The sequence below is a fragment of the Truncatella angustata genome (genome assembly GCF_020726525.1).
Source record: "Truncatella angustata strain MPI-SDFR-AT-0073 chromosome Unknown BKA67scaffold_6, whole genome shotgun sequence".
Classification (NCBI taxonomy): Eukaryota; Fungi; Ascomycota; class Sordariomycetes; order Amphisphaeriales; family Sporocadaceae; genus Truncatella; species Truncatella angustata.
In genome coordinates, this window is record NW_025763386.1 from 720775 (window position 1) to 736283 (window position 15509).

Below are 15509 nucleotides of genomic sequence, written 5' to 3' on the forward strand. Positions count from 1 at the left end.
ACACAAGAGCCAGGGTCTTACGCTGGAGCGTCTCATTGTCGACCTCAAGAAGATATGGGGTCCGGGCCAGGCTTATGTTGCTCTTTCTCGTGCAACTTCACTGGAAGGTCTCAGGGTTGATGGTGGTGCTGGGGCCGTCAATGCCATCAGAACCAAAATTGGTCCTCCCAAGGAAGTCCTGGAGCTCTATCGCGAGAAATTTCCTCATATATTCGAATAAGAATTGTCGAATTAGCTCCATGATCGTACGGACACCAACTCCCCCCAAGCTCAAGTCAGGGGCTTCGTAGTTGGTTGCATTTATGGGTATCATTCTCTAAAAGTCTATCTCGACCACATCTCCTGGTCATGTCATGCGATTACAAACCTCGCAAGGCCATCGCAGAGACCACCAGCAACCCGAGCTCCTTCCTTTTCACCTCCTCGTCTTTGATACCCTCAACATAGTTGACCCCGTTTAGTTTGTGGTACTTGCGCAATTTCGGCCAGTCTGTCAGTTTCGCGATTTCGTCATCACTAAAAGGCACGCTTTCTCCTTGCACGTGCTCCGTCAGGTGTTTCTCTACGTCCTCGGGAGTGATGACGCTGGGCGTCTCATCCCGGGAGACCAACACCTTTACGACCACGATATCCTTGGTCGAGGGCTGGATGCCGAACCTCCTATACGCCTCTGAGATCTGTAAGATATATTAGTAGCGTTTCATGATAGGATGACTGAAAATAGTCATGATCGAACATATGTAATAAAGCGGTTACATAGAGAAGGAAATCACGGAATATATATTATACATCAAAATGAGAAACGGACCCCCCTCCCCGTTAGAAAACTCACATTATTGTTCGAGCTCAACGAGCACACGATCTCGGAATGGACGTTGGGCGTCTTCATGTTGCCCGAGATCTCGATGCCGACGGCCTTGTAGACGGCGGACAGCAGGTGGAACCGCGAGGCCACCGTCGACGCGTCCACGAACGCATACTCGAAGTCCGGATTCCGCCCCAGCAGCTGCGACTGCAGGTGCGATGCGTTGGCGACGTTGCGGAACAGCGCCACGTGCACGCTGTGCGTGCTGGGGATGTGCTCTAGGGGTATTGTCTCGAGCATTTTTTCTTTTCTTCTTTGTCTTCTTCTTCTTGCAAGAGAGATGTGGACTGTCTTGTTGAGGGCACAAGATGTCGGAATAAATGTGGACGCTGGGTGTCGGCCAGTCAAGCGTCTCTCTGGTCTAACTAGGTAATCATTTGATGCTTCAAAGGCGCCCGCGCGGGTTCTACAGGCCCGGTTGTGTTGTGCCTTGTATCGTCACCGTGGTGGGGTTCCAAAATTTTGGCGGGGTATGTTGGTAGTTTTCAGCGCACATCGCGACGGGCGAGCTTGCGATGCAGCAGCTGTGCGCACCTGGTCGGGGCCCTATCAAGAGAGGATTCAGGTGCTTGAGGGGTATCTTCAGCACTGTAATATTTCATGGTAGAGGCATTCCGTCAGCATGAAACTCACTGAAGCACTTAATTAATTTACAGCACTTCCCTGATTCTCGAGCAGTTTTGGCTTGTTCTAACGAAAACCCTCTAGACTATCTGTAAATTGGATTGTAGATGAGTCAGAATTTAGAGTATGTTCATATCGAGTAAGCACTTGAAAAGTCACGGCTCATGTTCGGAATGACTTCGCTCGAATTAAGTGCTGCTCTGCGAAAAGGACCGTTTTTCACTTACAGGTCCCGCGCCGCAATCAGCTGTTTTCCTGACTCAAGGGGCGATGTCACTCTCACACGTGGGCTTCTTCTTAATGGCATGGGCATTGTATACTATGGTACGATCTGGAGATCGGTTCCCCGTTCAATGCAGCAGCGTCTACCGGTACCCCCTGGGGAGGCAGACCGCTGTACACAGTATTGATTGCCTACCAGCTGCCTACTCCCCTCCCGTCTGAAAATGATGTACCGCCATGCGAGCCACCATCTGCCGAGAGGCGCCGACTAGAGCACGTAGCCCCTAAGTTAGGAGAGCCGCACATTCCAGGTCCCCGATTAGCTTCGTGGTAGACATAAACTCTAACAAAGGCCTAGATCGTAAGCTGCACATGCAGACCATCACGCACTTCTGTACTTCTGCTGCTTGGGTGCATCTGTGACGTCTGTGGTATATGATGGGCCAGGCTGTCTGGTTTGGTGCGTGTTCATGGTCTACAGTGTTGTCTATCAGCTGATATCTAGCCGAAAGTCAATGCCGTACACAGTGCTCTGTGTAAATATGCTGGTCTGATTGATCCCTAGGCGGTTTATTTTGCTGGGTTTATTAGCAAGCTCCTAACAGTTATGGTATCTAGTCGGCGAGTTGGTCTTTGGGACCTGTCGATCTTTGATGGGTTCGGGTAGCAAGTGCCGGAGCGATAAGAAAACTAAGATTACGCGGTTGAGGTCCGCACACTGACCCCTACCTATGTTCACCAACCAAGCAAAGAAACATTCCATAGATGCTCCCTGACAGCGGCAATTACTGGCGTGAAAGCTTTGGCATGCAGAACTTGAGGAATAGTGTTGGACGATGCAGGATCTTGACAGATGCAAGAGCTTCTTGCATCGGCCCGGGCCCACGAGACGATGCCGCCGTCATGGGCCCCGCAACTGCATACACAGTAGAGTGCATGCCTACTGTACGCCGCTATACGGAGTACCTAGGTTAGTTCTTCTTATGCTCACTGTGTAGGAAGCGATCGACCTTTCCAGTAAACAAAGCCACCGAAAACAGAGCATATGGCATAGACCAAGTCATCCATAGACAAGTCTAGGCATATGGTTCAAATTGCCTGCCCGAGCAGGAAAATTTCCGAAGGAGATTGTACTTGTTTGCTACATAAGTCTGACCTGGTTGCTAGTTCGTGTTCGAAGGTGAGCCCCCGCGGTGGAGAAGGAGAGAAATTGAGACCAGACGGGAGGTGATGAGTTGGCGATTTCGATGAATGCAAACGTGGACTCTCAATCTACAAAGTACTTTCTAACCTTAGAGTTTCCTGCTCGCAAGAGTTTAATGAACGGTTCAAAGACACAAGCGGGGACCAGCCGCCTCCACTACACCATGTTCAACTGAGATACAGTAGCGCTCGGGGAACTGACACCATAGGGGAAGCAGGCGCGTGGCCGCCTTCTAGCCCGGTGCTTGCTTTCTTCCATGGACTAAAACTCTATTCTACGATGAACTGGCCAAGACCGTGGGGACCATACTTTGCGGTTGCTCTTACCCGCCAACACATGTCTGATATATTCTGGGGTATCTCCCAACTCTCGTCAACTGCCGTGAGACATAAATACATCGAGGCACTCAAACGACCGGTTGACAGCATGTCAGGACTCGGGAGGTTTAAGTAAGACAACACAGGTCGTGGCTTTCATGACTTACGTGTCGACGCTTTAACTTTGCCGCCAACTGACTCATTCCGTGCCTTTTCCCCGGCATCTCTCATGATACCGTTGGGGGCGTCCTGACTTCTCAGACCGAGTCGGTCCAATTCAAACAACCGACTGCGTACTGCTGCTGTATGAGATCGACCCATCGCCCATAGCTATCGGGGCTTTGTCCCCCTGCTACTGTGGTATCGTATCGTGGGCCAGCGGGAGTGTGGGACCACATCGTGCCCGTACAGTAGCTTGTGGCCAAGGCCACACGCGTCCAGGGTCTTTCCTGTGTCAGGTGCTTCTCATCACAGACGCCAACAGCGAAGAGAGATTCCAGGGGGCCACAACAAAGAAAATCCTTGAGCTCGACGACATTCCGTAAAGTGTAACTGTTAGTCTCTTCCCAGACAAATCAGACATATTGCGACATTTGCATTGAGGGTCTTGGCCAGGGGGGTTGAGAACGACGTTTTGTTTTTTCCCTTTTATATCCTCCAATCGTCTGTCACATCTCTCACACGGCAAGTTCCATCCTCGATCTGATCTCTCAATTCGCGGCGGCAGTTACCGTCGCAAAGCCCACTCCCAGTCCCAGGTAAAGAGCTTCCCGTCGCATTCGTCTGCGATTAAGCTTCTATACGTCCACGCTGTACCGGCAAACTCCATTGTCGCGTTGGATCTACTATCGGCTTGCTTTGTCATAACTGAGCTTCCCAAACAGGCATTGGGGGAACACATCGGCACCAGACCATGCCTCCAGGGCGTCCGCCCAAGCGGCCCGGCGAGCTTGAGATCGACGGTATTGAAGGACAAGGGACAAAATGCAAATTGCCAAGGTTGGATCGCGGCGGCACACCAAATGACTTCTCGAGCGTTGTCAAGAGTAAACTATCGTCTTACACCAGGACAGGCCAAGTAAGTTTGTTCGCACTGCATAGTCCCGCGCACCAATTAACTCGGGGTATATATATACGCCTACCTATGACAACTGACACCCATCTCTAGGCTTGTGACCGTTGCAAAGTACGGAAGATCCGTTGCGATGCATTGCCCGAAGGATGCTCCCACTGCATCAACCAAAACCTCGAATGCTACGTGACAGACCGAGTGACAGGGCGCACAGAGCGTCGGGGCTACATGCAAGAGTTGGAACGCGAGAAGACCGATATGCTCAACCATATACGAGACCTCGAGAAACTGCTCGGCTCAAATGGCGTTGAGGTGAAGCCCTTTGATGGACCTTTATTCTTACAAGATCAAGGCTATTCCTCGAATGTCACATACGATGCGCATGGCAATTCGATCCAGAGCGCGCCCGTGGCCGATAGCAAGGACAGTTGGACACAAATGAGCCCATCGCTATGGGTGAAGACTCAAAAACCAGCACCACGCGTCCCTCGTGCACCCGCCAGCTTCTTCGGCAAGAAGTCCGCAGATGTTCATTTAGGAGTCTCAACCGACCATGCTCCACTGAGTTCTATCAAGGGGACGACTCTATCAATATTGGGTAGTACGATTGACCTCGGCGCATTTGAGGCACCAGATATGGACGAGCCTCCGGTAGGTGTCCAGGCGAAATCACCATTATACAACAAATCAACACAAGCGTTCTTACAATCATGCACCAATATCAATCCTCAATTGCACGTGGAATACCCACCCAGAGCAGACGCTTTCACTTATGCTGAATGGTACTTTCTCATGATATACCCTTTTCTTCCAGTCTTGCACAAGCCGACTTTCATGAATGTCGTAAGTAAATCATATACTGTCTTGTTTTTGTTTACTGTTCAAGTGCTGATCAATTTTAGCTCACGCGCCTATATGATGACCCCAACTTCAAGCCAACTGTCGCCGAGGTTGTTATGGTGCATGTGGTCTTTGCTTCGATTTATCTCCAGTATGGGCTTCGAAATCGCGAAAATCCAGAGCAGAAGGCTAAGTTAAAGGACCTCTCCAACAAGCATTATCATTTCGCGTTGTCCAAGTTCTTTGACCTGGCCACGTCCAAAACATTCCAAGATCTGCAAGCTCTCACAATAATCGCCGCCCACACCAGATCATTCCCTAAACCGGATTGCAGTTCTATGGTCACCTGGATCTGTCTTGGAATGGCTCTCGAGCTAGGACTGCACCGGTCCATGCCGAATCAAAAAGCAGGCACGCACCTAGAGAATGAGATGCGCAAACGTGTTTGGTGGTCCATCATTCTGATGACCGTTACGCTCCACGGGCGTATGGGAAAGCCAATGCCTATTCGCCTCGAAGATATGGACGTGGAGTTTCCAGAGATGATACCCGACGAACTTCTCACTAAAGATGGCGTGGATACGTCGAAGACGGGCAAATGTCTATATGAGATTGGTATAGTTGGATTTCGCATGACGGCCATATACTTGGACATGTATGCTACCATGTACTGCGCCAAGAGAGATCCAGCCACCTATCCTGCAATGGTGGAGGAACTAGAGGCAAGAATCGCTACCTGGCAAGAAGAACTCCCGGAGTCCTTGAAGCCCTCTGAGTCGAGTGAGGGTCATGATGAGATGTTCGCGCTTTACGCGCAATATGTTGTGCACGAATTCCGCCTTTGTCTTCGTCATCCATCTGTTGCCTTGACAGACGACCCGAAATTCTTAGCGGAAAACAGTCGAGTATGCGAAAAGGCTGCCAAGGATATGCTGAATGTCGCATACAAGCTGTACAAGCTCAAGTCTCAAGACTCTACATGGTACTCGGTGGCAGAATACGTCGCTGCGATGTTCACTTCTCTCGCAGTAGTGTGGGAGCGTAGGCATGAGACAGATCAAGCTGAGGTCTCAGCTTTACGCGAAGACATGGATACGTGGCTGGTCATCCTTGCGGATTCATGTGATCTGATGGGTAAGTCTTCTGCGCAGTCAAATACGACTAGGGTTCTAACGTACACAGGATGCGGCTCAAGCCTGCGAGATTCTGTAGCAGCTATTGTTGATCGAACAGTCACATGGATCGAGAATGATCGCCTGCGAAAGCTGAATGGATCAATACCGCCTCAGGTATCGCAAGAGATGCTTAAGCAGTCACCGCAACAACAGGGCTTTTCTAGATTGCCCAATGGGCATTCCGCGACGAACTCCGGCAACCCAACCTCTCATACCGACCTATCCTTAACTCCTAGTGTCGACACACCAAACCCCGGCATTCCTCCTTCTCGTGGTAACTATTACGGAGAGCCAACTGCCGAAGCCTCTTATCCTCCATTACCTTACAACGATCCATCCGGCCATGATTCTGGAAATTTGCCCTACACAACTGAAGATCCATACCTCTATGCTCAGCCAGGTCAAGTGACCGCCGCCCATGTGCAAACACAAGGACAAGCACAAGCACAAGCGCAAGCACAAACACAAATCCAACAGAGTCAAACCCCAATCGGGGACCACAACCCGCTTTCCGCCTTCGCAGCCCAGGCGACGTCGCTGCAACAGCCGTCGTCTGACATGATGTGGAGGCAGACCACGCCTGGAGGGAATACATGGCAAGAATGGACCGCTGCCGTCGTTGATAACCAAGATCGCTACAGTGCAAACGCTTTGATGTCTCTCGGGGCGAGCACTAGGCCCAGTAGTGTTGTCAATGATGGCGCATCGCAGCCACAAGGAATGGGAATGGGTGGTGGAGGAATTAACAGTGCCAATATTCCTACAACCGGTAACACTCAATGGCCGTTACTCTTGTTCCACGATGGGACTGGCATGGGTGGCACGTGAAAACAACTGGCGACTGCTAACGTTTCATGGAAATACCCCCCCACACACAGATTCTAGGGCCATCTATCAGTGCTCAGATCCCATTTGCATCCTATGGTTTATGGGAAACCATAAAACACGGACGGAGTTGCTACCGCCCTTATACCGTTCGCGCCAAGCCGAGTCAACACTTTATTAATCCAGCTCAGCCGTTCACCTGACACCGTCTCATACTCGGTATGATAAACGGGGGATGGGGGGATGGTGCATGGATTGGGGTCCGTCTGGAATTGCTTGCCCAGAGCTTATCGACTGTGGACGACCAGGACTGCCGAAGGCCTTGGTGTCGTAGGTAATGGCTTCTTTTTCAAGACCGAATTCGTCACGACGATCACGGCAGCCCGAGATCATCTAGCAGATCATATACGTGAAACGAAGGAAGGATGCACCTTGGCCTCTTCCAGGCCTATATGAACACCCTGTATAGTAGATACCTAGCCAAGCAGGTCACTTGAAAGACATCGCTTGAAACACAGATGCATAAAACTGCTTCTGGTAATCAGAAACAACTTGACATATTCTTCTTCGTCCTCGACCATCCCATTGTTGCATCTTGTGTATATCTCCCCAAATCAAGAACGGATTGCAGGGACCGGACACCAGCGATTTTGAGGGAATGTGTTCGACTTGTTACATTAACATTATATAGTCCCACACCCATTGCTACAATATTATGGAGCCTAAGAGCATGGGGGTTCTGAGAGCCATCAAACTACCGATTGCCTCAGATCATATCGATCGATAACCTGGCAAATATCCACGTCCTGATAACGCTGCGACGCGAAGCCATGTGCTCTACGCCTTGCACCCCTTTCCCATAACTAAAAACTACATCTCAACGACGAAAAATACGGCCGGCCGGATGGCTGTCGTAGGCCGAGACAACTTTGTTCGCGGGGCCCGACCCAAAGCGCTTGCTATTGCTGCTCGGGGGGGGGGGGGGGGGGGGGGTTTAAACCCAACAGGATCGGGAGGCACGCTGGAGAGGTTGCAAGGCTTATTGTGGCAATTCTGATGTTCCATAAGGTGGCCGGGGCATTAAACTCGTAGCACGAATATGGCCGACATGTGGAGGTTAAAAGGGTTGGGTATATTATACCACATGGTTCTGTTTTTGAATAATATACAATATTAATCCTACTTCGTGCTTTGTACGCTCAACCTTGCTCCAACATGGTAATCGTGCATCCCAAGTATGATTCGTTCGAGCTTGCCATCTCAAGCCACATGTGCCCGCTTCAAATGCGATCCGCCAGAAATGACGATAAGTAAGTAGAGTCGAGGGCAATGATCCCACCTCACCTGTTCCGGCCATCAATCTATATGGCGCAGTACATCCGCTGCGCCGTCCTGTCTTTTTACACAAAAAGAAAAAACATCTCCGTCCACAATATTGATACAAATCATCCAGCCAAAGTGGCCGGCTTATACATCGGCTGTGCTCGTAAGGTCAAGTCCGACCTGACGTTGTCCAGCATGTAACGTTTTGTGCGAACTGACTGCTTTCACCATCCACTATTGTCATGCACTCTATTCGTTCTTGCCGAACCAGCCGGTCAAGGAAGTCCTCATCCCGGCCATGGCTTCGGCCTGTGCGTTCTCCTGGGCCTGCTGCTCCTCCTTAAGCCACTTCTCGCCGTTCTTGCGAATCTCCTCTTCCATGAGCTCGTAGTTGCGCTGGCCGCGCTCTCTCGCGATATCCTGAAGCATCTTGCCCTGCGCAAACGCCTCGCTTGGGCTCTGCTCACCTTCAGCAGACACCATCATGCTCATGTTGCTGGGCTTGAGACCGAGCATGCTTCCGAGAGCACCCATGCCGGAGACGTGCTTGGCCTTGTGGGCGGCGAACTTCTTTTCGAACTCGGCTCGGGCAATAGCTTCGCGGCGGGCAAACTCCTCGGGGATCTTCTTGCCTTGGAAGGATTTGAGAACCTCACGGACGTCCTTGTACTGCATGGTGTGGATATACTCGAGGAAAGGGATGAGGCCGACGAGGTTGGTGTCCTTGGGGTCACCTGTCCACTTGGGGAGTATGATGGCGTTCTCGGGCTGGTTCCGGACATGCTTCTCGTTGGTGTCGACCATGATGACCTTGGAGAGATCACGGTTCAGGTATGACAGGTCCTTGACGACCTCGCCGTCCTCGTACTTGGTCGCCTCCCTGAAGAGGGGCCAAACAATGAAGCGGTAGGGGTCGAACTTGCGGACCAATGGCTCACCCATGGCGAACGGGACACTGGTGAAGAGAACGAGCTCGTAGTATTGGCTGAGGTAATGCAGGAAGTAGTCGGCGCCAGGTCGCTTGGCTATCCTCCAGCCGTGTTCTCTTGTCCACTCGCTGTGGACCAGCATGTCCTCCAAGCTGATACACAGGGTGTAGGGTCGCTCGAACATGGGGTCGGGATCAGGCAGGAGCTTCTCGAATGCAGGTTCGTGGTAATAGCTGAGGGATCCACCGAAGCGAGCGCGGGCACGAGCCCACCATAGATTGGGGGTCCAGCCGTTGGGAATGTCGGGGAATGCGCCCTCCTCGTCGTCGTCCCAGTCGCGGCCAAGCCATGCGACGCTGCCGATACCGAGCACGAGCGCAGAGACGTACATGCGGTTGGCCCACTTGTTGCGTCGCTTCTCGGTGGATGAGATGTATGCGGAAGCGGGGAGTTCTCCCTTCTCACGAGAAGCGCCCTGTGCCTCTGCTTCTTCCAGATCGGAGAGGGCGCTTTTGTTGGTGGCGCCTTCTCTTTCGAACTCCAGCGTCGAGGGGATGCCCTGGGTCAGATCGGGCAGGTTGAAGGGTTTTGGAGGGCCGTCTTGTGCTTCGGGGACTGCGTCTCCAGCGTTGGGAACTGGCTCAACGGGCTCGGAGGCTGATGAGGGAGGCGGAGCCGGGATGGGCTCGGACGACTTGGAGTCGGACTCGGGCTTGGGTTGTGACGCCGAGGGCTTGTTTGACTTCTTGGCCATGCCACGGAGCTGCATCGAGGACACTGGCACGGATATCCTCGGGGCTATGAACGATCGAGCGGCAGCCCTCGACAGCGCAGGCGACTGCGCTGCGCGCGTAAATGTCCTGGACAGCATTTTGGACAGTGCGGGAGGACGAGTTTTGCGTTTTAATGATTGCCCAGTGGAAGAATGCGAGATGTTTTCAGGCAGAGAACCGAGGTCGAGTCCTAGTCCTGCGACGGAAGCTGACGTGGTGATACTTGGGTGAGTGCCGCAGTACGGAGTATGATCTTTCTCGTCACTGCGAAGCTTCTAGCCCAAGCTCAAATTTGGAGCCCTTTGCCGGCCAGCTGAGAGATACTGTCCGGCGGTCATGATTTTTCTCCGGCCGCCGACAAGAAAAAAAGGAATCAACCTAGCAGGAGACTAGTCTGGGTTAGTACGATACGTCATGCGATCGTTTGGACCATACGTTTTTTCTCTTATCGATACGGGGGCCTGCGCCGCGGTGAGACGCGACGACCAGTCGTACGTCCGCTCACAGAGCCCCTCTGCACCTTGCCACAGCCCCTTTGCCCCTCCGAACCCGACTTGCACAGGCCCCAGACGCCCCTCCCTTGCCTTCCTCCTCTCGGTGGGTTGCAACACTGCACAAGTGGCTGGCCATTTGCGATTGTATGATTCGATCACTCTGCAGATATGATTTATTGCCCAAGACAACCAATAACACGATCCCGTCACTCGGTCTGCGCCTCGGCTTCCCCAGACTCAGACTCATACTCTGACCTTCCGTACAGAACCCTTCGCCCGGTGTCCCGTGAAATATTTAGTACAAAGCCAAAACTCTCCTCCGCATTGTTCCATGAACCCATTCAACCACTCACCCTCTGAGTTGTAGTAGTACTTGCAAAATCGTTCATCTGTTCCTCCCGCCGCCTCCTTCCCTTGATAATATCGACCCCACCATTTGGCCCAACTGCTGCTTCCGCATCTTGCTTGAGTTTTGTATCACGCTGACCGTCTATTGTCTTCCCTCGCCTACAGCGGACTCACCATATCCATCCACCTGCTCGTCCTTCTCCACACTTGCAACATGCTTGCCATGGCTGCATTCTAGAGGGTGGCAGTCGCTCGTCGAAGGAATATCACGATGGCACCACCCTCGGTTCGCCTCGTAGCATTCACTCTACTATTTCACTAAACCCAAACCTCCTCCAATACACCCGCTGTGTCGTCGCGAAACTTACAGAGAGCACACTCCTCCATCATCACAACGACCTGCTAAAAGCATCAACCCACAGAGCCTGCGCAACACCCGTCGTAATAAACACCCACTTGGTCTTGTCATGCCATTTCACTTGACAATGGCAGAAAGGAATTCCGGCAAGACGCGGCGCCGCTCGACGGCAGGAAAGGGCCCACGAGCCTCAGCCGCCGCCTCCGGCCCTACATCCATCTCATCCCGCCTCACGACTCCCGCCAGTTCAGCGTTACCATCCGCATACACCTCAGACGCCGAGCTTGCCATGGCCGACTCTATCGCCTCCCTCACCAGCAACATCGGCGCCCTCACCGTCCATGTACCCCTCTCCAACAAGCCACCCAAGCGAAAGAGGCCGCCGCCCTTTCGCTTCTTCGACCTCCCGTCCGAGCTTCGCCTGAAGGTTTACGAGTTCTACTTCGCCGATGTCGGAGATGTCCTCGATCTCGACCACGATAACCACAAGCGCATCCACAAGAAGCTCATCATCTTCAAGACGTGCCGCCTGGTATACCGGGAGGCCAGCTATGTCTTCTACGGGTCCCGCGCCGTGCGCATCTTCCCCATATGGGGCAAGTTCTTCAAGACCAAGAAGCCGCTCCTCGCCCGCATGTCCGCCAACCAGCGCGCCAGCCTCACGACCCTCGAGCTGCGCCTTGGCCCCGGCTGGAACCGTCCGCCGCGCGGGTGGGTAGTCAACGACGCGCTCGGACTCAAGGGCTGCGTCAATACGCGCCGCATCAAGGTGTTTGTGGAGTTCGACCCGAGCAACGACATCTTCAAGGGCTTCCGCCGCTCGGACGGGTTCTACGAGCAGTTCTCGAAGGACCTGCTCGAGGGCGTGCTCAAGGAGATGCCCTGGTGCAGGACCGTCGAGTTCGACGCCAACCCCAGCGTCAAGAAGAACGGAGCCATGATGTTGGCCCTGCTGGAGGCCGTCCACGCCATGGACTGCAAGCTGGCCTGGGGCCCCGAGAAGGGCTGGGACGACGGGGACGAGATAATACCTCCCGAGGTGATCCCGAGCAACGAGCCCATCGGCACGTTTGCGGATATGTTGAGCGGTCATCCGGTCGACGCCGACGCCGACGCCGACCTCGTTGTCCAGACCCATGGATACGACCCGAACATCCATATAACGGTGTTCGCATGAAATGGAGTATTACGAATTCTACGACACCACGAAAAAAGAAACACAGTTTCCGAACACGCAGACGAAGGAGTCTGCGGTATGGCATGTAGTATATACCACCGCAACGCGGGTAGATGAGATGCTGTGAGAAGTAATCACAACCCACGTGATCGAGTCAGTCAGGAGTCTTTGGCTGGGAATTATAGGCAATCAAGAAGAGATCTTGGCCTGGCGTATGAGTAGCAGGGTTGCTACAGATATGATTCGTTTACGTGACGACCGTAGGACACTGGGTGAATAGGGAGGAGAGAACACACTCGCTGCTCCGGAAATGCTGTATTACATGATTTTCAAACGAGCAAGGGGACGGATCCTATCGTTCAGAGAGAAACAACCTGCGATTCCCAAGGCTGCACTGCAGGCTAGTCAAATCGAGTGTTGTCTATATTTTTCAAGTGCATGGTTCAGTGTTGTTTTTATACTTGTGACATTGATCGCTCTACGTGTAATACCTTTCCCCAGTGCCGAGCCTGCCCTCAAACCTGCCTGGTATATTACCGTTACGCCGACCTGTATATATGTATATGCCCCGACTCCCTGCTGAAGAAACCTCTACTGTGCGCCCAACGCCGCCAGCGCCGCCTTCAGCTCCCGCACCGCCGTGGGTACGTCCTCAAAGTTCAGCGCCGAGATGGCCCACTTCGCATGCTTCTGCGCCTGCGCCTGCGCCAGGTCATCTGCGTTGTACACGGCATTGGTGGGCGGGCCGCCGCCGTACTGCTGCGCGGCGGGGGGCCGCGCGATGGGCGCCGGCAGATGCTGTGGCTGGTGCGCCGGGGGCTGGATCGGCGGCTGCTGCTGCTGGTAGTGTGACGAGGGGGGTGGGGGCTGGGACGCCGGCTGCGAGGGCTGCTGAGGTGGCGGCGGCGGTGGTTGGAATGGGGTCGAGAGGTCCGATGGCGTTGGGTGGTAGAAATCGTGGGGCGTGTCAGGCAGGACCGGCGGCGCGAATGGTGCCGAGGACGGTCCTGCTGGGCTCGTGGCTGACGGCGCAGCGGCTGGTGGGCTTGGGATACTCAGGTCGGGGTCCTGGTCTTGCAGCGCATCTGGCGCGGATGGGAGCTCGAGGGGCGGGTCGTCGTCCGCTGCCCCGGGGGCGGAAGGGAAGTACCCGTCCGGCGCGGACGGGGCGATCGGGGAGACCTGGTCGGGAGCCGGGGCTGAGCTCTGCGGCGGCGACGTGGGTGCCGAGACGGGTGCTACCGAGTATGCTGCGCTGGCTCCTGCTGCTGCGGCATTTGGGCCTAGATATCCTCTTCCTCCTTCGTCTGGCACGTCTTCCACCGTCGCGGCTTTTGGCGCTTGGCCGGCCATGATAGCTTGGAGCTCTGGGTCGTCTTCGTCCACCCTGTCCTCGTCTTCCATCTTGGGGTTCGACTCATTCGGATCCTTGCCCTCCCTGATGGCGCGCAGTATTCTCGCGGCATTCCACCTCGCGAACTTGATCTTCTTCTCCGTCTCGGCGTCGAGGGGACCCCAGATGTTGACGAGCTGCAGGAATGTCGCAGCGGCTTCGAAGGTGATGGCGGTCTGTTTGCTGACTTTGTTGGCCTTCATGGGTCGCACGGCGCGATCTAATGTTTCTTGGGCAAACTGCTCGACCTCTGCTCGGCCCTCATCGTCGTTCAGTATAGCCGAGTTGCCTTGGTTGTTCGCCTTCATCTGTTCGGGAGAGCGTAAGTATTCAGCTGGGCTGGCATGCTACGACGGCAAGTGGGCAGGCAGCATGTTTACCTCTTCCAGCTGGTCCATCATGACCGTGGTGAACTGCAGGCACTCATCGTCGGCATTGTGAAGCTGCTTGGCCAGGATCTGGTTCACGACCCAGTAGTCACCTACGCAAGAAGTTAGACACAGCTTGACAGGGCAGTATTTTCCCGCGTACACCAATACGATATCACGGGCTTTGCTGTGCGAAGCTGGTTGCCACGCACCACGAACGGGGTAATGCCCGCCTCCTTGAGCTTTGTGGGGATGTTGGTCGCCATGCTCTGCTCGAGTGCTGTAATGTCGCTCGCCGTGTTGTTATGGGCAGGCCACGAGTTGAGGATAGACAATTTATTTGAATCACAAAAGATGCACCTCGAGTTTGGCACATGAGCAGTTGTCAGGCAGACGGGAATTGATTGGCACTTTAGGCCTTTGACGTCGCCAGTCCCCTACAAATGATCCGTACTCCCCACCATAAATGCCGCTCCATATTTGGCGGAATTGCATCGGGAAGCTTGTATGTAACGTAATAAGACCGCCCCAATATCCTCAGCTTTATGTACTTCTAGAGCCACATGTAGTTTCGCCACTATATCAATATCACGAACCGTTGTCTATAATTTGGAGAATCACATGGTGGCCATCTATGACTGTTGTTGCTATCCATATTTAAACAACACGACTCTTCAACCTGAAGATGGAGAGAGGGGCCCTTGACAAGATAGCTCGCGCCACAATTCCGCGTAGCTGCAGCTTCGCATGTGCGTGCTACCCCGGATTTTGCTTACGTGGATACACTACTATGTACACTGGTACAGTAGGTAGCAACCGAAACTATAATTCGTCCATCGCGGTCACCTCCGTTTTTGATAGCACCAATTCGCCCCATATGGCCGGCCTCTGCTCCAATCAGGACCCTTCTTCTGGGACCGACTTTTGTTTCTCAGCCCGAGATAATTATGTATACAAGAATTGAAAACTGCTGTCGTTTTAATAGTACCAATATCGATCAGCAAATGATTGATCGTGCGATTCTCTTCTTATTAGCATACTCCGCGCACTTCTGTCGCTGCTTTTTCCAAGTCCAAGACCCGTCGTTCCTGCACAAATCTGTAGGAAACACTGGGTTTAAACACTTTAGGATCGCGAAATATGAAGGCCAGAAACAGGTGTTCTCACTAAACTCGGTGGTAATCATGTGGTCCTTCTAACAC

The 15509-nt window shown here is 53.3% G+C and overlaps 5 protein-coding genes across 5 annotated transcripts; 2 read left to right on the forward strand and 3 right to left on the reverse strand.

Annotated features, from left to right (window-relative positions):
* Positions 1 to 359: 359 nt before the first annotated feature.
* BKA67DRAFT_521170 (CGI121 protein) lies at positions 360 to 1105 on the reverse strand (the record flags this gene model as incomplete). The annotated part of the gene is made up of 2 exons (XM_046098253.1): positions 360 to 677; positions 833 to 1105. 2 exons carry the CDS (start codon positions 1103 to 1105, stop codon positions 360 to 362), a joined length of 591 nt encoding a protein of 196 aa, XP_045955947.1.
* Positions 1106 to 4145: 3040 nt separating this feature from the next.
* Positions 4146 to 7147, forward strand: BKA67DRAFT_520400 (uncharacterized protein; the record flags this gene model as incomplete). Its single annotated transcript, XM_046098176.1, has 4 exons — positions 4146 to 4310; positions 4401 to 5147; positions 5207 to 6278; positions 6327 to 7147. 4 exons carry the CDS (start codon positions 4146 to 4148, stop codon positions 7145 to 7147), a joined length of 2805 nt encoding a protein of 934 aa, XP_045955948.1.
* Positions 7148 to 8255: 1108 nt separating this feature from the next.
* Positions 8256 to 10521, reverse strand: BKA67DRAFT_571546 (HAD-like domain-containing protein). The gene has a single exon (XM_046103231.1). The coding sequence runs from the start codon at positions 10265 to 10267 to the stop codon at positions 8717 to 8719; it is 1551 nt and encodes a 516-aa protein (XP_045955949.1). The 5' UTR covers positions 10268 to 10521; the 3' UTR covers positions 8256 to 8716.
* A 975-nt stretch (positions 10522 to 11496) lies between these two features.
* Positions 11497 to 12546, forward strand: BKA67DRAFT_537533 (uncharacterized protein; the record flags this gene model as incomplete). Its single annotated transcript, XM_046100337.1, has 1 exon — positions 11497 to 12546. One exon carries the CDS (start codon positions 11497 to 11499, stop codon positions 12544 to 12546), a length of 1050 nt encoding a protein of 349 aa, XP_045955950.1.
* Positions 12547 to 13137: 591 nt separating this feature from the next.
* Positions 13138 to 14573, reverse strand: BKA67DRAFT_660465 (Vta1 like-domain-containing protein; the record flags this gene model as incomplete). Its single annotated transcript, XM_046107632.1, has 3 exons — positions 13138 to 14247; positions 14320 to 14420; positions 14471 to 14573. 3 exons carry the CDS (start codon positions 14571 to 14573, stop codon positions 13138 to 13140), a joined length of 1314 nt encoding a protein of 437 aa, XP_045955951.1.
* Positions 14574 to 15509: the final 936 nt, after the last annotated feature.

What these genes read in the sequence shown, in the direction of transcription:
- BKA67DRAFT_571546 (XM_046103231.1), bottom strand. Translation starts at nt 10,267, where the DNA reads ATGCTGTCCAGGACATTTACGCGCGCAGCGCAGTCGCCTGCGCTGTCG.